General features: G+C 45.5%; 1 protein-coding gene across 5 annotated transcripts in view; it reads left to right on the top strand.

Moving 5' to 3' along the window:
- VAMP7 (vesicle associated membrane protein 7) overlaps positions 1–11,423 on the top strand; it is a 31,012-nt gene extending 19,589 nt beyond the window's left edge. For all 5 annotated transcript variants that reach the window (XM_039487695.1, XM_039487697.1, XM_039487696.1 and 2 more), the window contains exons 3-8: positions 410–467; positions 1,265–1,402; positions 3,149–3,239; positions 5,211–5,278; positions 7,705–7,797; positions 9,019–11,423. In XM_039487695.1, the coding sequence (XP_039343629.1) occupies positions 410–467; positions 1,265–1,402; positions 3,149–3,239; positions 5,211–5,278; positions 7,705–7,797; positions 9,019–9,087 (517 nt within the window). In that variant the 3' untranslated portion in view covers positions 9,088–11,423. The remainder of the gene's footprint in view (positions 1–409; positions 468–1,264; positions 1,403–3,148; positions 3,240–5,210; positions 5,279–7,704; positions 7,798–9,018) is intronic.
- The last annotated feature ends 12,793 nt before the right edge of the window (positions 11,424–24,216 follow it).

Below are 24,216 nucleotides of genomic sequence, written 5' to 3'. Positions count from 1 at the left end.
TACCTTGGTATGTTAAATGATTAGTACAATGCGTAACTTTAATACATCTGCAGTTAGACATTGCCTCACTTGGCTGTTAATCCAGAGGGAGCCAAGTGTGGGCTGTGAGCTACATGGTGCCATTGGGATACCAACCTGTACCACTGCCCACAGCTGTTATCTTTAGTTCTATGCAGGTTACAGTACAAAGGTCCCAGAAGAAACATGCTGTGATCAAGATGGAGCATTGCATGCTGGGACCTGTTTCTTTTCTGTAGGGTGGCTGCAAGTTGCTCCACTCCTTAATTTGGGTGTGCCTGGCAGATAGCTGTGTGAACACATCAGACATTGGGGTCTTCTACAGTAGTTCATGGAGTCTTGCTGGCAGCTCTGAATAAGATTTGCTCTTTTTTTCCCTCCCTTTTTGCAGTTATCTATTTCATTACATCTGCCAAGACCGGATTATATACCTATGTATCACAGATGATGTAAGTATTTTGGATAACGCTACTATGCGTACACCCTGAAAATGGCAGCGCTTTTCTCTCTGTGCGTATTCATGAAAATCAATAATGGGCACAAACCCATGGGGCTGTTTTCTTCAGTGGCATTCCTGCATATTTACACTGGTGTAACTCAGAACATGGGCCCCTCTATCTAAAGTCAAAGTTCAAATATTTTAGTTCAGTCTACCTCAGTATCTAGCTGGTGTGTGTATGGGGGACGACAGTGTCTCCTTCCCACTGCAACTTCCCCTGCTGCTTTCTACTTGCAAGTGAGTTGGTAAGAGTCACCCAGCTTTTTCAGCAGGACCAGTACAATAGAACTACAAGGATCAGGTGACTTTCGCTCTGCAGTCATTCCTAAAGCATCCCAGTCATTAGTGTACAGTACACTTAAGCTTTGCCCTCAGCTGTGGAAGAAAGTACAAATAGAAGCTGTGAAGTCTTTTGTCTTTGTCTTTGTTTCCCCTTAAAAAGTAAATAAAGCACAGGCTTGCTTTTGAGCTTTGTAGGGCTGATTCCAGTGGGTATCCAGGGAGGAACAGACTGATACTAAAAAAGTGACTGCTGTTAACAAAGAGATTAAGAGGAAGAGGTAGCAAGGCTTTTGCAGGGTTATGCGCAGCGTGGTGGTTCGTATTTGATAAAAGGTGGAGGGTCTCTAAATGGTTACATGTCTTAAGTTTTTCTGTAGGCCACCTATCCCCCAGTTTCCTAACTAGAATGTTGTTAGGGGACTTGCAGTTTTCTGCCTGATGTGAACATTTTGTTTTTACTTTTAGAACTTTGAACGTTCCAGAGCCTTCAGTTTCCTGAATGAAATCAAAAAGAGATTTCAGACTACATACGGTTCAAGAGCACAGACAGCACTTCCATATGCCATGAACAGTGAATTCTCCAGTATCTTGGCTGCACAGCTGGTAAGATACATATGGTTAGAAGGGGCTCTCTAACCAGTCTCATCTCTCCCTGGTAAACGCTCCTGTTGTTGGCTTTAAATCAGTGGTTCTCAACCAGGAGTATGTGTACCTATGGGGGTACGCAGACGTCTTCCATGTCATCAACTCATCTAGATATTTGCTTATTTTTACAACAGGCTACATAAAAAGCATTAGCAAAGTCAGTGCAAATTAAAATTTCATACAGACAATCTTTAAGTCCCTAGTCAGACTCCACTCCTATCCTTGGAAAGAGTTCTCCTAAGTAGGGAGGAGAGTGGTGTTTTGGAAAGAAAAATGCATGCGTACTTGGTAATAGCTTGAGCAGAGCTGTGTTGGGAGCTCCTGCCTGAACATTGATGTGCTTCTCATCAGCAGGACTCATACACCTGAGGAGTATGTAACCTTTCTAGGACTGGGCATGTCTAAGCACTTGATAGTCATAAGCCCGGCCGATGTAGTCTGCTGTTTTGAGACTGGAGAATTTCCTGTAGAATCCACCCTTTGTCACAGATCTTGCTCCAGTCTCAACTTCCATATTGAAAACCTTTCAAGGGAATGTTTAAAAATATGAACTGAATGTAACGTGACTGCCCGTAGTCTCAGGTAACATGGAAACAATAACTTTGAGCAATTAACTGCCCCATTCATTTCAATTAAGTGTTGACTCCTACTGACCGCTTAACGGCAACACTCTTTTATTGCGGATCACTTGAGCAAGAACATTATGCTAATATTCTTATCCAGCAATCCTAAACTGCCTCCAGAGTGTGGAAAGCTTTCACCCTACTGCTCTCACCCAGCTTCCTTCATAATGATGTTGATTATGCAGATAATTAGCATTCTGGAAATGTGGGGTAGCACAAAAGGAAATACAAAGTATCATGCGGTTGTAGTGCTTGTAGTATTCACTTTCCTACTGAATTCAATAAAATCCACTTGTATAATTAAATGAAGCTGTAACAGAATTTCCAATCAGTTTGCCACACTAGAGCACCACAGAATTTGTCTAGCTTGCTGCAGTGTACACAGGGCACTGATAACAAACTTTGCAACTAACCTTGCAGTTGCAGTTCCCGTTTCCCAGATGAGGATTGATGTACACGAAAGAAGTGACTTGCCCAAGACTGTACAAAGTCAGCTAGGACATAAACTCTGTAATCTTAGCTTCCACCTCAGTTTTTATTTTTCCATGCCTCCTGTAATACCTAGTACTTGTCTAGTGTTCTTCACCCATAGATTTCAAGCCATCTACAAGGGTACTGAAGTAACAGGGAAGATAAACCTGAGAATCTCTGGGTAGAACTTCACTTGTAAGCTTTTGGAAATTAGTAGCAAGCTACAGTAGATGTAGGAAGTGGTTGAAAGCAGTCCGCAAGACCTGTACAGATAGAACACTGGTACAGTAACTCCTCACTTAACGTTGTAGTTATGTTCCTGAAAAATGCGACTTTAAGCGAAATGATGTTAAGTGAATTCAATTTCCCCATACAAATTAATGTGAATGAGGGGGTTAGGTTCCAGGGAAAAAATTTTCACCAGACAAAAGACTACCTATATTATATTTAGATTATTATCAGATATTATATTTGGATTATCTCTCTCCCCTCCCACCTCCCCCAGCTTGCCAGCAAGCTCTTTAGGAGAGAACAGGGAGCTGAGATAGGAGAAATTTGTTTTCATTCTAAACAGATCTGTACCATCACTGACTCAGTTCATCTGTTACAGAAACACCACTCGGAGAACAAGGGCACTGATCGGATGGTGGAGACACAAGCCCAGGTTGATGAACTTAAAGGAATCATGGTCCGAAACATAGGTATTTATCACTTCACTTCCCGCTCTGCACACAGCATGCAGCCCTGGGTCCCAGAGGAGCATCCCTTTCAGAGGCATTCCCAATGGTATTGTGCAGCTGATGCTTTCTGGGAGGCCAAGGTTTACCTGCCATCTTCTGCAGTGGTAACTTGGTTGAACAACAGAGTCTGCTACAGTTGGCAAGTATTTCAGGCCACATACAGAAGTGCTCTGAGTTTGCAGGAGAATTTGTTTGCACTAAGATTTCACTCTGAGTGGCAGATTGGGATTGAGGAGTGGTGTTGCAGACCAGTGGTGGATGCGCTCCAAATTCCAAATGCTCAATCTCCATTCTGCACTGAAAACCATGTGGGCCTGAGTGCTGGATCAGGGCCTTAGCAAAGCATGTGTATCACTCCTTTCCTGATGGATTTGAAGAGTCTTAAAGCTGGAAAGATTTGGAACACCTTCTATTCTTGGAGAAGGCAATGGTTTATCCAAACTAAGGCTTTGTCTACACAGTGGGGTAATGTGCTCTACAGGTTGTTGTTTTTTTAAAACTCATTACTTGGTCTGTGTAGACCTTGCTGGTGTGCTTTGATGTAGTGCTGTTTGAAATGCATTGCATTAAAGCACACTAGGGAACCTTTAGTGCACACCAAGGTCTACACAGGCCAATTAATGTGCAGCATGTTAGTGTGTTTTAGAAATCACACTCCTCTAGAACACATTACCCCACTGTGCAGACAGGCCCTAAAATCCACTTGGCTCTTTGTCATAGCCAAAATAGCAACTCACCAGTTTCTGATGTAGGGCTCTTTTACACTAAAATACTTACTTCTGGACCCAAACTATATAGCAGGTTTATAGAGTTATACAAGTGAGATGAAGCTAGAGGTACTGTATTAATGCTTCCTTCAAAGCCTCGAGTAGCTTGTTAAATGACTAATCCAGAGGTAGGCAACCTATGGCACATGTGCCAAAGGTGGCACGTGAGCTGATTTTCAGCGGCACTCACACTGCCAGGGTCCTGGCCACTGGTCTGGGGGGCTCTGTATTTTTATTTAATTTTAAATGAAGCTTCTTAAACATTTTAAAAACCTTATTTACTTTACATAGAACAATAGTTTAGTTATATATTATAGACTTATAGAAAGAGACCTTCTAAAAACGTTAAAATGTATGACTGACACGCAAAACCTTAAAGTAGAGGGAATAAATGAAGACTCAGCACAGCACTTCTGAAAGGTTGCCGACCCCTGGACTAATCCATAGTGTGACCTGTTTCCTTTTGAGGGCTTCATTCATAAACAGTGCCCTAGCCCACTGCAATAGAGTTCAAGAAAAACTTGCTTGCTCACTTAAGATAGAGGGCCAGATCCTCAGCTGGTATAAATTGGTGAAACTCTAGGCTCTGGCTCAGAAACTAATTTGGGATTGCTTGGGACATGGGGATTTTCTCCTCCCTCCACCTCAAATACTGTACACCAAGTAGCTCGGAAGGGTTGTGCACAACCCTTAACTGTCTAGCAAGCGAGTTTTTTATTGGTAAATGTTTGTAAATGTCGATTTCACTGTACTCCTACCCAAACCAAGGGAAACGTATTCCCATTGACATTACTCAAAACTTCCATTAAATAAGAAAAATGCTGCTTGAGAACTTAGTTTGATTTAAAGATATTTATTTTTTACACTTTGACATATGTTGACAATTTGTGTTGAGAATCAAGAAGCTTTATAACTTAACATCTAACTTAACGTCATCGGGGCAGGAGGGGCGGTTCAGACAATTATGTGATTTCCTGGAGCTGTGAAAATTTAAATTGAAAAAAATAGAAAAAAGGATTTTTTGAAATTATAAAAATACCAATTGAATTCTGCCAACCCTAGTTGTATCAGAGATGTCTCCTGGCTTTGAAGTAGCAAGAGACTTGGATAAGGAAGGTGCTTTTGCACCTCGATTCTAACTGCTGATTTGTTCTTCCTCTCTCAGACCTGGTGGCCCAAAGAGGAGAGAAGCTGGAGCTGCTGATAGACAAAGCGGAGAATCTAGTGGATTCAGTAAGTACAGAGAGGCATAAGGGGGAGTGAGGGGGAGGTGTGGACTTTATGTAGTAACCAGACATGCTGGTATCATATTAGTTATGAGCAAAAGCTGATATTAACCAGTGTGCAATGAGTGCAGGTGGCAGCAAAGACCAGGCACAAGAGCTGTACACAGACAATGCAAATACTGGGGCTTCTAGACACTCAGCCCTTGTGTTTGTACTGAGCCTGCATATCGTGTGTACAAGACACATGACTTTCTTTCAGTCCCCCTCTAGGCCTTACCTGTGCAACTTGGTTTCCAGCAACAAAGCTGTGTTTTGCTTGTGGCGTAGCTTATTGTGCCCTCATTCCTTACTGCACCGTGTCTTCTGCTGTTTGCATCCGAGGCGTAGCCGTGCATGAGATGTGTGGATGGATACTGGATACCAGGCTACATGTAGACATGACAGAACTCTGCTCCCACTGGAATAATGCCTGATTCCTACCTCCTTGGTGCTAGTTCAGTTATGTGCTCCTGCTGCTGCATCCTGCTCTGTTAAGGAACCTTCCTGTATAAGTTCCATGCTTCCCCTTTCTTCCTGTCTGTGCACACAAGCCCCAAATGCCCATGACCTTCCTTCCTGCTTTCTAGTATGTAAGGGGAAAGCCACAGTCTGGGTTTCCTTCATATTTTGGTTCCACGACATCTATGTTCTTCATTAGAGAAACCTTAATTATGAAAATAACTCTCAGATCAATTGACTTCAGGCTAATTATGTGGAAGCCTTCTGGCCTACAATAGTGCTTTGGCTACTGAAAAGAAATAAGTTACTGCAGCTAACACCCACATAGCTATGAATGGGTCCCCTAGTTGTTCTTCACCTCTCAGAAATGTCAAGAAATGCCCTTCTGCATTTAAGAAAAGAAGGGAGAAGGGGAAATAATGCAAGGCGGTGCAGACAATTCACTTTGCTCCCAACAGAGGGCAATGCTGAGTTTCCGATAGCTGGATTGGATTGGAAGCTGTTGCATGTTCCTGTGTTGAATGTCCAGCATTTGCCAGTTTTTTCCATTCAGAGAGCTCTTTGCACTGGGATGTTTAGGGGTTTTTGTGCAAGAAATCATCTGATCTTAAAAGACAGTAGGCTGCCATCCTGGGATGAAACCCTATCATTTGGAGTGTGATGGGGTTCTGGATTACAGAGAAGCAGGATGGGAAAAACGAATAAAGTGAAGATTTACCACAAGGTCAGAATATCATAAATATTGGAGATAAGCTTCAGGTTTTCAAAGGTCTCCAGTCAGCTAGACCAAAAGGGAGCTGGTATTAAAAGTTGCTCAGTTTGAAACCTCTCAGTATATTTATTTACAATGGTAAAACTGTGCACAATGCCCTCTCTACTACTGGATTGTAGGCCTGCAAATGGAACAGGGTAGATTAGCCTGGTTGTATGTGCAACAGGACATGTGACGTGAACAGGCAGTGCATAGAAAAGCTGGAGGCTGAGCAGAGGGGTGCCCATGTACAAGGCTTACTTTCAGGCCCACACAAGCTTTGATGTTGCCTCTTTAACTACCACTTCTGTGGAAGAGAACTAGGGCAGAAACTTGGGGCCCCAATCCTGAGACGATCAGTGCTAAAGGATTGCAGGTACAGAGGCAGGAATGGGAAGGGGCTCCCTTTCCTAGGGGAAATGAAGGGACAAAGCAAATAAGTGACTTTGACAGGGGCCCCATACAACCTCCAATGGATGAAATGACCTGCTCTTCAGCAGGGGGAAGTATCCAGATTTATTGTAAATGCTGATGAAGAGGTGGGGGTTGGGCACAGGGAATGCATCTCTTTTACTCACTTACTCATAGACTTTAAGGCCAAAAGGGACCATCATGATCATAGTCTGACCTATACATCACAGGCCACAGAACCTCACCCACCCACTCCTGTAATAGACCCCAAACCTCTGGCTCAGTTACTGAAGTCCTCAAATCATGATTTAAAGACTTCACATTACAGAGAATCCACTGTTTACACTACTTTAAACCTGCAAATGACCAGTGCCCCATGGTGCAGAGAAAGGTGAAAAACCCCCAAGGTCTCCACCAATCTGACGCGGGGCAAAATTCCCTCCTGACTCCTGAGCATATAAGCAAGACGCACCAGCCAGATACCTGGGAAAGAATTCTCTGTAGTAACTCGGAGCCCTCCCCATCTAATTGTCCCATCACTTGTCATTGGAGATATTTGCAGCTAGCAGTGGCTGATGGGCCACGTGCCATTGTAGGCAGTCTCATCACACCGTCCCCTCCATAAACTTACCAAGTTCAGTCTTGAAGCCAGTTAGGTTTTTCCCCCTATTGCTCCCCTTGGCAGGCTGTTGGAGATTAGGTATTGGATCAGGAGGGACTAGGGCTGCTCACCAGGGCACATCGACTAAGTGCGGGTTGTCTTTCTCTCATAGTCTGTCACATTCAAAACTACCAGCAGGAACCTGGCCAGAGCCATGTGTATGAAGAACCTCAAGCTTACCATCATCATCACAGTAGTATCGATTGTAAGTTACTAGCCTTCATCCTCTTTCTTCCAAGGAGGTAAAGCACATGCTCCTTTCTAAAGTGAGGCCTGGATGTTAGAAAATGTCATCCATGTCTCTTCACAGTAGCCCCCAAATAACCAGTGTCTCCTAGTGATGGAGGTAAATGGGTTCCTTCTTGAAGGTTCTCTTCCCAAGGCTAGGAACCAGCATTTCACTACCCTTTTTACACTAGAGCAGGTGGCAATATCCTGCCTAGAGCTGGTCGGGAATTTTTCATCAATATTTCCCAACAAAAAATTCCCTTTTCCCAAAACTAATATCTTCTGCAGAAAATTCATTTTGCCCAAAAATTCTATTTTTCCATCAAGAAAATTGAAGTGATGGTTCCCTGGCTGCCTGCCTGCCTGCAAAACTCTTGTCAATTACATTTTCTGTCTGCCAGTTCCAGAGCCCAAGAGTTAGGAGGCCACCTCCTGGGGAGGAAGAGGCTTCCTTGAGGCAGGAAGCCAGACATTCCATTTTGGTTCTCTCAATCCCTTCCCACAAAAAAATGTTTCATTTTGACTTGTTCCATTCCAAATATGAGGACCTTTTTCAAAAATGGGAAATCTTTTACAGGCGGGGATTTCTCTTTTCCAGTCATTTCTAGCCCTGCCCATAACAGTGTGTGGGGGTGATGTCTGCTATCTTAATGTCTCAGATGAGAGGGACAGGAAGTGTAGCATTCCAGAGGGTGCCCTGTCGCTGTTCTCTCTAGCTGTATATAGCCCTGTAAGAGAGGGCAGGGACATAGCTGCCTTGTTGACTCTTAGAAGCTGAAGCAGTGAGTTCACAGTATCTGGGCCCAGTGGAGACTTAAGTTTTAAGGAGCCCTGTGCCCCTGTTGCTCTTACTTGAAATGGCTTCATGCCTGAGTCATGGCCTCTCCTCCTCAGGTATTTACCCTCAAATGTTCTTGCTCTTAACCTCTTTCATCTGAGGACCTCAAAGCATAATTGCAGATGACATAGGTGCAATGCTGTCCTTGATGGAGCCTTGCATCACTCTGCAGGGCGGGTGGTGGTATCCCAGTGTTTCAGTTGGGGAAACTGAGGCAGGTTTCCCCTGAATCGTTGAATGCCAAAGGAGAAGTTGGTGGCAGAGACAGGAATAGTACCCTAGTCTGGGTTTCCAAACCTTGTTCTAAGGTACTTGAGTGATGGGAAAGATTATCTATGTGACAGTGCTTTCTTCCTCCAGGTGGTCATCTACGTCATTGTGTCGGCTGCCTGCGGTGGGCTTACATGGCCCAGCTGTGTGCATAAGTAAACAGATGGCCTGTGTTGATCAGCCAAGGATGAGAGCGCATGAGCGTGTGCGAAGGAGCAACCCACAAAATAATGTCTTTCACTACTGACACCTCATTCTTCCATCCTTCCAGGACTTTGGACTTCTCTTTGTCTTATCACCCCCAGTGGCCCCAAATCACTGTCTCAGTGCACTTTCAGCCTGAAGGAAGAGCTGTGTTTTAAAACTACTTGAAGGGATTTTGTGTCTTTGTTCTTTTGTCTTAACTGCAGTTTCTCAGCTGGGCAGACAGCAAGGCTGGCTCCAGAGGGTACATGCATGCTCATCTGTGTGTGTATGTACAGCTTTGCACTTTAATGGGAGCGTGCTAAGCAAAGAACAGCATTGCTAGTGCCTCCATCTCTGCATGAGGAGTGGGGCTGGAGAGCTCAAGGTGGGTCTATGAAGGTAGTCAGAGTGGTGAAAGTCCATTTTGCTGCCACTGTATTGGGATCTAATTAACATCTCCTCCCTACATGTTTGGTCCACAAAGTGATGTACTATGTAGAGTTAAATGCTTGCTTGTTCAGGGGCCACCAATGCAAACATGGGTTGAGGTCACAAATGGAACGGCACAGTAGATGTTAGGATCCTTGAAAGGCATAGGCCCCTCTGGAAGAGACATCTCTCTCTTCAATATGGAACCCTTTTTTCCTTTGGGGTATCTCTTTGAACATCTGTACGGATGGGTGGGGATTGAGTGGGCATGTTGAAATTACTCCTCTTTCACCCTCTGTCTTCTGCCCAGCTCCCCTACTCTGTGATTAAGTCGATAGAGTAAAGATGATGGTTGTGATAACTTGGCTGCTGTTTGTCATTGTGTTTTAAGTATTGTTTCTGTCCTGTATGTTTAATCCTCCCCCACTCAAAATAAACTTACAGCAAGTGCTTATTACTACTCAAGATGGAAGAGATGGAATTGGGGCCAAGCTATTTTTCTAGTTTGCAAAGAGGATATGTGTTCTGAGGTGCCATGTGCTTGCATTTCCATCCTGGTCAGATCCTTCCATATGTTAAAGAAACAGGTAACTGATGGTTCCGTCCCAGTTCTAAGTCTCATCTTGTGCTGCTCTGAAGGGAAACTCTTAGCCCGAGATGTATTCTGGATTCTTATCTGTGGTACAAAACACCATTAACAACCAAAGGCAGGGGTCCTTGACAAATATACTGCTATGAGAACCTCACAGGGCCAAAAATAGCCCCATAGAGACTTGTCCAGTGTCTGATGATAGCTTTGATTATAAATCCTTTGTCCTACCTGGACATCCTTATACTAAGGGTAGCCCTGTATAATTCCTCAATAGCTGAAATTGGGGTGGCACTGTCCAGTTATATACAGTGCAGATTTGTAAAGTAGTGGCTTGAGGTCTGATCTAGGCAGTGTGTAAAAGGCTTTCTGACTCTTTTTTTAATTGGTAAACTATTCAATATTTCTTTTGAATGAGCTTTGTTTCCTATGGAGGGGATGGAGACAAAAGCAAATCCTCTGATAAATGAGAAATATGAGATGGCTTAACACAAATATCTAACTCCTGGGCCCTAGAGTTTCCCAGTGCTCAGTGATTGAGCACTCAGAAAGTAACTCCTATTAAGGTGGTGGAGGGCTGCGTGTGGGAGGAAGGGAGAGAGAAGCTTAATACTAGTGCATATATTTAAAGCCATGTGCTTATTGCTGTGCCATTAATCAGATATGATGTACAGAACAGCTTCTGCACTCTGGCCTTGAGTTTATCCCTGAGGCCATTTAGTACTGGGTCCCTATGAAACAGGGCACTGAAAACCAAATTGCCACCCCATCGCATCCTTTGTGCTTCTGCATGTTACACACCGATCTTTCAGCAGGTTCCATTCTGTAACAGTACTCTAAATTCACATCCATGCATGGGTTTATCCTCAGAAGACCAAAATCTGATCCATGGTAGTTGGAAATTGGTTAGTGTCTTCCTGCCATGCAAGTAAACATATTTGTGACCCTGTTCTCCATGTTAAGTTCACTTTTATCGCCAGTTGGACTAACCCCTGAGAATCGAGGCAGTGCTGAGTTTACTGGAAACCCTCAATTGGTGAAATACTCATGGCTCATCTGGGAAGAGCAGGAGATAGGTCATCTCCTTCAAGTATGCACTACTGCCCACAATCAATGTGCAACTCTGCATGTTTTAGGGATTTGTAATGTTACTGTTCATTTCCTATGATTTGTCTCTTTATGTACAAACACTTTTTATATAAACAATTTCCTCTTGTTTTAAAGAATGCAGAGAGGCATTACTGTAAAACAAAGTTATCCTGTTTGAATAAATTTACTCTATGGCAAATGACCAGACTTTGCTAAGTTTTGTGAAGGGTAGCTTGGCATTAAATGGCTGCTCACAACTCATGCTGGAGGAGCACCACTAATATTAAACCCAGCAGTGTTCTGAAAAGTTATTCTTTAACTTAACTTGATGTGCTTCTGAAACAGGCCAAATTACTAAGACACTAAATATATCAGCAATAGTGCTGCCTGTCCTGATTAGACTGACTTGGTTCCTCCTGAGCCGGGAGAAAACTAGTCACTACTACCTTGCCTATAAAGCATATTATCTAAATCCTCCACATGTGGAAGAGTTTGGTACATAGACTTAAATCGAGTAGAAAAACAGCTTCAAGAAAGCAGATTAAAACAAATCTGGACCATCTTTTTCTGTTTGCACAGCACCTAGCATGAGGTTGTCTAGCTGCTTCTGCAGTGCACTTTTGCATAGCCATCCTCAGCATGACTGATGTTGCCCTCAGGAGTTACACTGGAATAAGCTGTCAGAAGTGAATTTTGTGAAGAACACTCAGTAAAAAGCATGCAGAGATTCTTAATCTGAATCTAAACCAACCATCCCCTTTTCATGTGCAAGAAAGGGAAGAGGCATAGCTCTTTCTGCTCAATCCCACAGCAAGACAAGTGGGAATACAGCTTAAATCTTCAAGCAGAACTATTCACCAGAGAAAGAAGGAACTGTTGTCACATTATTCACTGCCTTACACCTTAGTCATTAAATAGCTAGATGGTGTAAGGTACCAGAGAATTGGGCCTTGCATATTGGTTGAAAGACAAGTTGTCCTTAATGTTTGGAAACTGCATTATGTAGCTTGTCTGAAGGCTACAGTGAACTTAATTTTGCAGGCTACTGTAATTAAAATGCTAACCCTGGTCCAGGTTCATAAAGTATAGTTTTTTCCTGCACATTACTACATTACATGTAGCAAATACAGTTAATGGGCCGTTCTGTAAATCCAAAGTAAACTGCATCATAGAAAGCTCGTTTACTAGAAAATACATGATTTTCCCCATGCTTAATGCTTGGCGTGGCTTGATAGGAAATGCAAAAATGCCTGTAAGCTATCCCTTTCATCTTCAAAACATCCTTTGCATAAAACATTCCATTTAATATAACTGATTTAAACTGAACATCTTGCATATCCTTCAAGTAGTTTTACCGCTGATTCAGGCAGCTAAAGGAATACTGCAGAAATTGCTTACTGTGGAGCTTGCTCTGCTGAAAGCATGTTAAACTGAGTTTTAAATACCTCATTTTTCCTATCTCAAATTAGTATTTAAGATATATGCACCATTTAGGCTACCACTTAAGATTTCAGCAGGAATCCAAAACAGATTCAGGACAACTAAGTAACTGAAAAACCAAGTTTAGAATTTACACTTTAAAGGGTGCTTACATTTAAAGTGCCCCCAAAAGCCTGTGGGACTCCAGCTCTAAAAGAAAATCCAAGTGCCAACTCTGCATGCATTGGCTAAACCGACTCTATGCATGTCTGGTAGGCACTCAATATTTTCTACATTTCTGTGCCACCTGTGATTCAACATAGCTAATGGTACCATTCCCTGCGTAAGTTAAAGCATCTTGTTTACTACAGTTTGCCTTTAGGAAGCACCTTCTCACAGGGAAAGTGTGGGGGACAGTTAGCTAAAAGAAGGTAGTAAAAAAAAGCAGCAGCCAGGATTTAAACTCCTTGGCTAGTTTTTTTTTTAAATGTAGTGTGCAGCCTTCATCCTAATCTACATTTTCTAGCCCAGTTTAATTTTGGTATAGGTAGGCAAAGCACCTCAATCTCAATGATTAAATATGGATAAGGAACTGAAATATATCTGGTCCTTTCCCAGTGATTGAGCTGGCACGGGGAGAAGGAGCTAGTCATCAGCTGTCAGTCAATAAGTAAAGTACTCAAATTAAAGCCAAGTCAGCAGTATTTCTTAAAGATGAGGTTTTCTTACATAAGCTCATGGGTTCTCAAACTGGGGGTTGGGACCCCTCAGGGGGTCATGAGGGTATTACATGGGGGGGTCATGAGCTGTCAGTCTCCACCTCAAACCCTGCTTTGCCTCCAGCATTTATAATGGTGTTATCAATTAAAAACACATATTTAAGGGGGGCGGGGGTCGCACTCAGAGGCTTGCTATGTGAAAGGGGGTCACCAGTACAAAAGTTTGAGAACTGCATTTGCTAATGAAAGAAATCACAGACATGGCTGTTTTAAGATGGTTTACTTTGCCCTGCTAACCTTAAAACAACTGCTGCCTTCAATAGGAGTAACCATGTGAAAACTACCTTGTCACTAGCTAACAGGTGGAAAGACAACACTTAGGGAAGAGGCATCCAATTGGAGGTACCTCTTTAAACCTGAACAGTTGTGCTCTGAAGCTGGAGTCTTGGAGCAGCTGCCTTAAACAGTGAGCTACAACCAATACCAAGTATTGCTCATATTTCATTTTCCACCTTTCTACCTCCCCCTCCACAGCTGAGGGCACTCCAAACAGGTGTAAAAGAAGATATCATGTATTGTACAACTAAATTTAGTGTGAGCTTGAGAAAAGTATTTCATGATATTGGAGGAGACCAGATTTAACTCCAGCCAGTCCAAGTAGTGTTTTTCTACAGATTTAGACAGCCCACTTTAAAATGTCCAGTGTTTAAAAGTTCTCTAACCAAACAAAACTAATCTATTAACTTAAGAAGCTGAGGGTTGGTTAGTCCCCAAAGTATTTTGAACTAGCCCTTCAAAGCTGTGCAGGTATAAGTTCTCTCCAACTGCTGTTTTTTAAAAATCTCATTTTTACTGCATCTGTTAATCAAACTAATCTACCAATTCATACCTCCATCTACTGATGCTGTATGGAAGGTCTTGTCCCTTCTTTAACAATAGTACTTGTACTCCATTACTTTAGACTATCAAATGTATTTGCATGCAACTGCCAGTATTTAATAATACAAAGCAACCTAGATTACATGGTAGCTGGTACAAGCAAACTAAATATTTTAATACATGTAAATGAATACATCTAGGAACAAAGCATATAGGCCAGTTATATGAGCATCTGTGGGAGACTATCTTCGAATGCAATGACTGAAAAAGATTTTGGAGGTGTTGGTGGTCTTAGATAGTTCTGTGAAAACATCCACTCAATGTGCAGCGGCAATCAAAAAAAGCTAAAAATGCTGGGACTCATTAGGAAAGGCATAGATAAGACAAAGTATCATATTGCTGCTACATAAATCCATGGTACACCCACAATGAATACTGTGTGCAGATGTGGTTGACCTATCTCAAAAAAGATGTGTTGGAATTGGAAAAGGTTCAGAAAAGGGCAACAAAAATGATTAGGGGTATGGAACGGCTGCCATCTGAGGAGAGATTAATAAGATTGGGATTTTCATCTTGGAAAAAAGATGACTGGCGTGGAGAAAGTAAATAAGGAGGTGTTATTTACTCATAACACAACAACTAGAGGTTACCAAATGAAATAGGCAGTAAATTTAAAACAAACAGAAGTATTTCTTCACACACCACACAGTCAATCTGTGGAACTCTTTGCCAGAGGATGTTGTGAAGGCCAAGCCTTTAACAGAGTTCAAAAAAGAACTAGGTAAATTCATGGAGGATGGGCAGGGATGGTGTTCCTAGCCTCTGTTTGCCAGAAGCTGGGAATGGATCACTTGATGATTACCGTTCTGTTCATTCCCTCTGAAACACCTGGCATTGGCCACTGTCGGAAGACAGGATACTGAGCTAGATGGACCATTGGTCTGACCCAGTATGACTGTTCTTAACTGTATGGCTGTTATCAGCTGAACAGGAGGTTGCAGTGCAACACTGCCTAAAAGGGCTGCTGTGATCCTGGGATGCATAAATGGGAACCTCAAGTGTGAGTAGGAAGGTTATTTTACCTCTGTATTTGGTGCTGGTGCAGCCACTGCGGCGAACAGCAGAGGCTAACAGAGGGAGTTTACCTGGGATCTGTCCGAGAGGAGGTACGCTAAGTGCTACATTAGGGGGGCTGTGTTTGTGAGTATCTGAGTGTCTGTTGCAGAGGATAGTTTGTCAGTTTGACCGTATGAATGCTTGCTTGATTGTTTGAAAAGTGTGAATTGGGAGTGCTTTGTTCCAGGTGGGGCTTGAGTGGGCCTGTTATAAAAAGGCACTCAGCAGCGAACCAACTGAGTGGCGAACACGGAGGCTAACAGAGGGAGTTTGCCTGGAAATTCGCCTGGGGAGAGCCCCCTGAGGCTTTCATCTCGCGGGCTTCTGTGAGTTGCTGCAACAGCTGAGGAAGCTCTTAAAAGGAAGAAATTATGGAAGGTGAGCGTTCAGCTATTGTAACCTGCACAGGTTGTGCCATGTTTGTCTTTCTTCCACAAGACGGAAGCGACTTTGGGTATGGCTACACTTACGGTTTGCAGCGCTGGTAGTTTGCAGCGCTGGTCATCCAGCTGTGTAGGAGCAGCGCTGGTGTGTGGCCACACTCACAGCTACCAGCGCTGGTGTGTGGCCACATTTGGAGCATTTGCAGCGCTGTTGGGAGTGCTGCATTATGGGCAGCTATCCCAGCATTCAAGTGCACCAACGTGCTTTTCAAAAGAGGGGGGTGGAGGGTGGTGTACTGTGACAGGGAGCGGGGGCAAAGAGAGAGGGGATTTTTGGAGCCAACACTGTGTTAGCTTCCTGGATTGGAAAAATCACAAAATGTTCATGAGCCCTTAGTCTTAATTCTAATTGCAAACAGCCTGCCTCCAACACAGACTGCCCCCTGTTTCACTCACTCCCTGTGGTGTACTGTGACAGGGAGCGGGGAAGAGAGATTGGAAAAATCACAAAATGTTTGCAAACCCTAACAGCCTGCATCCATGTTTCCCCTGCCTCTCATTTGATCGTTCACAGCCAGGTACAGATAGTTCCTGTTTGCTGTGATCAGTGTTTGTTTTTATAGATAAGCAGTTCAAACGGAGCTCGATGGGCTCCGTTCTGTTTCATTCACTCTGCCTGCCTGCCTCTCATTTGATTGTTCACAGCCAGGTACAGATAGCTCCTGTTTGCTGTGATCAGTGTTTGTTTTTATAGATAAGCAGTTCAAATGGAGATCGGCTCCATTCTGTTTCATTCACTCTCCCTGCCTCTCATTTGATTGTTTACAGCCAGGTACAGAACGGAGCTCCGATCGGAGCTCGTTCACAACAAAACAAAGAGAGGCTGCATAACAAAACAAAGAGAGTAATTTATAAAAGCATTCTGGGATACACCTTATACCCTGGAGGCCAATCACAGCGCTGGTGTGTGGCCACACTTGATGACCAGCGCTGCAGCACCAGCGCTGGAATCCTTATTCCCCATGCTGAGTGAGGTATACGGCCAGCGCTGCAGCCAGAGAGTTGCAGCGCTGGAAGTGCCCTGCAGGTGTGGCCACTTACTAATTGCAGCGCTGGTGGAGGCTTTCCAGCGCTGCAAATCGCCAGTGTAGCCATACCCTCAGTCTGTAAGCTGGTCTCCATGTTAGAAGAGAAGGTTCGAGGTCTGGAGAAACAAGTATCGACCCTGCGTTGCATATGAGAAAATGAAGATTTCCTGGACAGATGTCAGGATATGCTTCTACAGGCACAACGTTCTGAAGAATCGGAGCAGGCTGCACAGAGGGGACTGAGGGATGGTGAAGAAATTTGGCAGCATATGACCTCCAGAAGAAGAGAGGAGCGTCCATGTACCAGCAATGGAGATACAGAAGAGCAATCGTTTTCATGTTCTCTCCACAGGTACTAATGCGGAGAGTGGACTAGATGGTACATCTGAGGGTATGTCTACACTACAAGAGTAGTTCGATTTAACTTAGGTTGAATTTGTGGATTCGACCTTATGAATTCGAATTTGTGTATCCACACTAAGGACACTAATTCGACTTTGTGAGTCCACACTAATGGGGCAAGCGTCGACATTGGAAGCGGTGCATTCTGGGCAGCTATCCCACAGTTCCCGCAGTCCCCGCTTCCCATTGGAATGCTGGGTAGAGCCCCCAATGCCTGCTGGGGGAAAAATGTGTTGAGGGAGGTTTTGGGTAACTGTCGTCATTCAACCGTCACTCCCGCCCTCCGTCCCTGAAAGCGCCGGCGGGAAATCTGTTACCGCACTTTTCTGGTCAGTGACAGCGCGGACGCCACAGCACTGCGAGCATGGAGCCCGCTGCAATCATCGCTGCACTTATGGCCGTTGTCAACTCCTCGCACCTTATCGTCCACCTCTTCCACAGTCAGCTGCTGAGAAATCGGGCGAGGAGGCTCCGGCAGCGTGGTGAGGACATGAAGTGTCAGAGTGGCACAGACCTCTCACAAAGCACGGGATCCCGCGCTGCGGAGATCATGGTGGCAATGGGTCACGTTCATGCTCTGGAACGGCGATTCTGGGCCCGGGAAACAAGCACGGACTGGTGGGACCGCATAGTGCTGCAGGTCTGGGATGAATCACAGTGGCTGCGAAACTTCAGGATGCGTAAGGGCACTTTCCTTGAACCGTGTGACTTGCTGGCCCCTGCCCTGAAGCGCCAGGACACCCGGATGCGAGCAGCCCTGACTGTGCAGAAGTGAGTGGCCATAGCCCTCTGGAAATTTGCAACGCCAGACAGCTACCGGTCAGTAGCGAACCACTTTGGCGTGGGCAAATCTACCGTGGGGGTTGCTGTGATGCAAGTAGCCCACGCAATCGTTGACCTACTGCTCTCAAAGGTAGTGACCCTGGGAAACATCCAGGTCGTCATAGATGGCTTCGCCGCGATGGGATTCCCAAACTGCGGTGGGGCTATAGATGGCACTCACATCCCTATCCTGGGACCGGCCCACCAGGCCAGCCAGTATATTAACCGCAAGGGCTACTTTTCAATGGTGCTGCAAGCACTGGTGGACCATAGGGGACGTTTTACCAACATCTACGTCGGGTGGCCGGGCAAGGTTCATGACGCGCGTGTTTTCAGGAACTCTTGTCTGTTTAGACGCCTGCAGGAAGGTAGTTTCTTCCCGGACCACAAAATAAGTGTTGGGGATGTGGAGATGCCTACAGTGATCCTCGGGGACCCAGCCTACCCGCTAATGCCCTGGCTCATGAAGCCCTATACAGGCGCCCTGGACAGTGACAAGGAGCTCTTCAACTACCGGCTGAGCAAGTGCAGAATGGTGGTGGAGTGTGCTTTCAGATGTCTCAAGGGGAGATGGAGGAGCTTACTCACTAGCTTGGATCTCAGCAAAACCAATATCCCCATTGTTATTGCAGCTTGCTGTGTGCTCCACAATCTCTGTGAGAGCAAGGGGGAGACCTTTATGGCGGGATGGGAGGTTGAGGCAAATCACCTGGCTGCTGATCACGCTCAGCCAGACACCCATGCGATTAGAAGAGCCCAGCGGGAAGCGCTGTGCATCCGGGAGGCTTTGAAAGCTAGGTTCCTCAGAGAGTAGGGTAACCTATGACTGTCCAGTCTCTTTACAAAGAAGCTGAACCTGCCCCTGTTTCAGTTACTATTGACTTTTTTCAGCGGTTACATACCCCGTTCACCAGGTTTCCCCCCTTCCAACAGACATTTAAAAATAAAGTTATTGGAACATTTTTAATTAACAAAGTTTTCTTTACTAATGAATTCACGTTAAAGGGTTCAAACAGGGACACAGACTGTGGTGGGTATAGTGTGCAGTGATGTACAGACCGCTTCTACACTCGAAGACTGACAGGCTCCTGCTCCTACAGCGGTCTCTGGCGGGAGGACAGTTACAGAAGGGTGTGCAGGAAGGGGTGAGGGGTGTGTGGGAAGGGTGAGTAGGTGTAGGGGGTGCCTCCCAGGTTACCACCCACTTTTCCTTCCCGGTTTGTGAGCAGCAGGTCTAGAATAGCTCTGCCCCTAGTTGGTTCCTCCAGCACTTGCACCAGGAAATTGTCCCCTACACTTTCCAAAAACTTCCTGGATTGTCTGTGCACCGCTGTATTGCTCTCCCAGCGGATATCAGGGTGATTAAAGTTTCCCATGAGAACCAGGGCCTGTGATCTAGCAACTTCTGCTAGTTGCCAGAAGAAAGCCTCGTTCACCTCATCCCCCTGGTCTGGTGGTCTATAGCAGACTCCCACCATGACATCACTCTTGTTGCTCACACTTCTAAACTTAATCCAGAGACTCTCAGGTTTTTCTGCAGTTTCATACGCTCTGAGCAGTCATACTGCTCTCTTACATACAATGCAACTCCCCCTTTTCTGCCCTGCCTGTCCTTCCTGAACAGTTTATATCCATCCATGACAGTACTCCAGTCATGTGAGTTATCCCATCAGGTCTCTGTTATTCCAATCACATCATAGTTCCTTGACTGTGCCAGGACTTCTAGTTCTCCCTGCTTGTTTCCCAGGCTTCTTGCATTTGTGTATAGACACTTAAGATAACTCGCTGATTGTCCCGCTTTCTCTGTCTGAGAAAGGAGTCCTCCCCTCTTGCACTCTCCTGCTCGTGCTTCCTCCCAGTATCCCACTTCCCCACTTACCTCAGGGCTTTGGTCTCCTTCCCCCGGTGAACCTAGTTTAAAGCCCTTCTCACTAGGTTAGCCAGCCTGCTTGCGAAGATGCTCTTCTCTCTCTTTGTTAGGTGGAGCCCATCTCTGCCTAGCACTCCTCCTTCTTGGAACACCATCCTATGGTCGAAGAATCCAAAGCCTTCTCTCCGACACCACCTGCGTAGCCATTCGTTGACTTCAACAATTCGACGATCTCTACCCAGGCCTTTTCCCTGCACAGAGAGGATGGATGAGAACACCACTTGCACCTCAAACTCCTTTATCCTTCTTCTCAGAGCCACGTAGTCTGCAGTGATCGGCTCAAGGTCATTCTGTGTGCTTGATTGTTTGATTGCATGTTTGACCAGTGTGACCTCGGAGTGCTTTGTTCCAGCTGGGCCTGACTGTTATAAAAAGGCAGTCAGCTGAGCAGCGAACAGCAAAGAGGCAAACAGAAGGAGTTCACCTGGAGAGAGCCTACTGAGGGCCCCCCCTCGCAGGTTTCACTGAGTAGCGTCTGCCACAAGTAAGGAAGCTCTTAGAAGGAAGAGACTATGGATGCTGAGCAATCCGCTGTTGTGACCTGCACAGGATGTGCCATGTTCGTCTTCCTTCCACAGGATAGGAGCGACTTTGTCTGTACAAAGTGCAAGCTAATCTCCATATTGGAAGAGAAGATTCAAGGTCTGGAGAAACCAATATCAACCCTGCGTTCCATAAAAGAAAATGAGGATTTCCTGGATAGACGTCAGGATCAGCGGGCACAATGTTCTGAAGATACAGAGCAGGCTACACAGAGGGGACAGAAGGCCAGTGAGGATAATTGGTGGCATGTGACTTCCAGAAGAGGAAAGAGTACCAGAAATGTCCATGTACCAGTAACACAAATGCAGGTAAGCAACTGTTTTCATGTTCTCTCCACAGGTACTAGTGCAGAGGGTGGAGTGGATGATGCATCTGAGGGAACAGAGCAGAAGGAGACTCCACTGATTGGAAGGCATGAGATGCGCCGTCCTAGGGATGGGGGTTCCACGACCACCACTCCCAGGAGGAGGAGAGTGGTGGTGGTCGGGGACTCTCTCCTCAGGGGGACTGAGTCATCTATCTGCCGCCCTGACCGGGAAAACCGAGAGGTGTGCTGCTTGCCAGGGGCTAGGATTCACGATGTGACGGAGAGACTGCCGAGACTCATCAAGCCCTCAGATCGCTACCCCTTCCTGCTTCTCCACGTGGGCACCAATGATACTGCCAAGAATGACCTTGAGCGTATCACTGCAGACTACGTGGCTCTGGGAAGAAGGATAAAGGAGTTTGAGGCACAAGTGGTGTTCTCGTCTATCCTCCCTGTGGCAGGAAAAGGCCAGGGTAGAGACCGTTGAATCGTGGAAATCAACGAATGGCTATGCAGATGGTGTCGGAGAGAAGGGTTTGGATTCTTTGACCATGGGATGGTCTTCCAAGAAGAAGGATTGCTAGGCAGAGACGGGCTCCACTTCACGAAGAGAGGGAAGAGCATCTTTGCAAGCAGGCTGGCTAACCTAGCGAGGAGGGCTTTAAACTAGGTTCACCGGGGGAAGGAGACCAAAGCCCCGAGGTAAGTGGGGAAGTGGGATATCGGGAGAAAGCACAAGTAGGTGAGTGCAAGAGGGGAGGGCTCCAGCCCCATACTGGGACACTAGGACGATCAGTGAGTTATCTTACATGCCTATACACAAATGCAAGAAGCCTGGGGAACAAGCAGGGAGAACTAGAAGTCCTGGCACAGTCAACGAATTATGATGTAATTGGAATAACAGAGACTTGGTGGGATAACTCACATGATTTGGAGTACTGTCATGGATGGATATAAACTGTTCAGGAAGGATAGGCAGGGCAGAAAAGGTGGGGGAGTTGCATTGTATGTGAGAGAGCAGTATGACTGCTCAGAGCTCCAGAATGAAACTGCAGAAAAACCTGAGTGTCTCTGGATTAAATTTAGAAGTATGAACAACAAGGGTGATGTCGTGGTGGGAGTCTGCTACAGACCACCAGAACAGGGGGATGAGGTGGACAAGGCTTTCTTCCAGCAACTAACAGAAGTTGCTAGATCACAGGCCCTGGTTCTCATGGGTGACTTTAATCACCCTGATATCTGCTGGGAGAGCAATACAGCAGTGCACAGACAATCCAGGAAGTTTCTGGAAAGTGTAGGGGACAATTTCCTGGTGCAAGTGCTGGAGGAACCAACTAGGGGAAAAGCTCTTCTTGACCTGCTGCTCACAAACAGGGAAGAAATAGTAGAGGAAGCAATAGTGGATGGGAACCTGGGAGGCAGTGACCATGAGATGGTCGAGTTCAGGATCCTGATACAAGGAAGAAAGGAGAGCAGTAGAACAGAGACCCTGGACTTCAGAAAAGCAGACTTTGACTCCATCAGGGAACTGCTGGGCAGGATCCCCTGGGAGAATAACATGACGGGGAAAGGAGTCCAGGAGAGCTGGCTGTATTTTAAAGAATCCTTATTGAGGTTGCAGGAATAAACCATCCCGATGTGTAGGAAGAAAAGTAAATATGGCAGGCGACCAGCTTGGCTTAACAGTGAAATCCTTGCTTGTCTTAAACACAAAAAAACAGCTTACAAGAAGTGGAAGATTGGACAAATAACCAGGGAGGATTATAAAAGTATTGCTCATGCATGCAGGAGTAAAATTAGGAAGGCCAAATCACACTTGGAGTTGCAGCTAGCCGGAGATGTTAGGAGTAACAAGAAGGGTTTCTTCAGGTATGTTAGCAACAAGAAGAAAGTCAAGGAAAGTGTGGGCCCCTTGCTGAATGAGAGAGGGAACCTAGTGACAGAGGATGTGGAGAAAGCTAGTGTACTCAATGCTTTTTTTGCCTCTGTCTTCACAGACAAGGTCAGCTCCCAGACAGCTGCACTCTGCAGCACGGTATGGGGAGGAGGTGACCAGCTCTCTGTGGAGAAAGAAGTAGTTCGGGACTATTTAGAAAAGCTGGACGAGTACAAGTCCATGGGGCCGGATGTGCTGCATCCGAGGGTGCTAAAGGAGTTGGCCGATGAGATTGCAGAGCCATTGGCCATTATCTTTGAAAAATCATGGCGATCGGGGAAGGTCCCGGATGACTGGAAAAAAGCTAATGTAGTGCCCATCTTTAAAAAAGGGAAGAAGGAAGATCCAGGGAACTACAGGCCAGTCAGTCTCACCTCAGTTCCTGGAAAAATCATGGAACAGGTCCTCAAGGAATCAATTCTGAACCACTTAAAGGAGGGGAAAGTGATCAGGAACAGTCAGCATGGATTCACCAAGGGCAAGTCAGGCCTGACTAACCTAATTGCCTTCTGTGATGAGATAACTGGCTCTGTGGATGAGGGGAAAGCAGTGGATGTGCTATTTCTGGACTTTAGCAAAGCTTTTGATACAGTCTCCCACAGTATTCTTGCCAGCAAGTTAAAGAAGTCTGGGCTGGATGAATGGACGGTAAGGTGGATAGAAAACTGGCTAGATGGTCGGGCTCAACGGGTAGTGATCAACGGTTCCATGTCTAGTTGGCAGCCGGTATCAAGTGGAGTGCTCCAAGGGTCGGTGGTGGGGCCGGTTTTATTCAATATCTTCATTAACGATCTGGAGGATGGTGTGGACTGCACCCTTAGCAAGTTTGCAGATGACACTAAACTAGGAGGAGTGGTTGATACGCTGGAGGGTAGGGATAGGATATAGAGGGAGCTAGACAAATTAGAGGATTGGGCCAAAAGAAATATGATGAGGTTCAACAAGGACAAGTGCAGAGTCCTGCATTTAGGACGGAAGAATCCCATGCACTGCTATAGACTAGGGACCGAATGGCTGGGCAGCAGTTCTGCAGAAAGGGACCTAGGGGTTACAGTGGACGAAAAGCTGAATATGAGTCAACAGTGTGCCCTTGTTGCCAAGAAGGCTAACGGCATTTTGGGTTGTATAAGTAGGGGCATTGCCAGCAGATCAAGGGACGTGATCATTCCCCTCTATTCGACGTTGGTGAGGTCTCATCCGGAGTACTGTGTCCAGTTTTGGGCCCCACACTACAAGAAGGATGTGGAAACATTTGAAAGAGTCCAGTGGAGGGCAAAAAAATGATTAGGGGGCTGGAGCACATGACTTACGAGGAGAGGCTGAGGCAACTGGGATTGTTTAGTCTGCAGAAGAATGAGGGGGGGATTTGTTAGCTGCTTTCAACTATCTGAAAGGGGATTCCCAAGAGGATGGATCTAGCCTGTTCTCAGTGGTAGAAGATGACAGAACAA

Source organism: Mauremys reevesii, linkage group 9 (genome assembly GCF_016161935.1).
Source record: "Mauremys reevesii isolate NIE-2019 linkage group 9, ASM1616193v1, whole genome shotgun sequence".
Classification (NCBI taxonomy): Eukaryota; Metazoa; Chordata; order Testudines; family Geoemydidae; genus Mauremys; species Mauremys reevesii.
The sequence above is the reverse complement of the archived record's forward strand: the minus strand, read 5'-3'. Positions and strand labels throughout refer to the sequence as shown.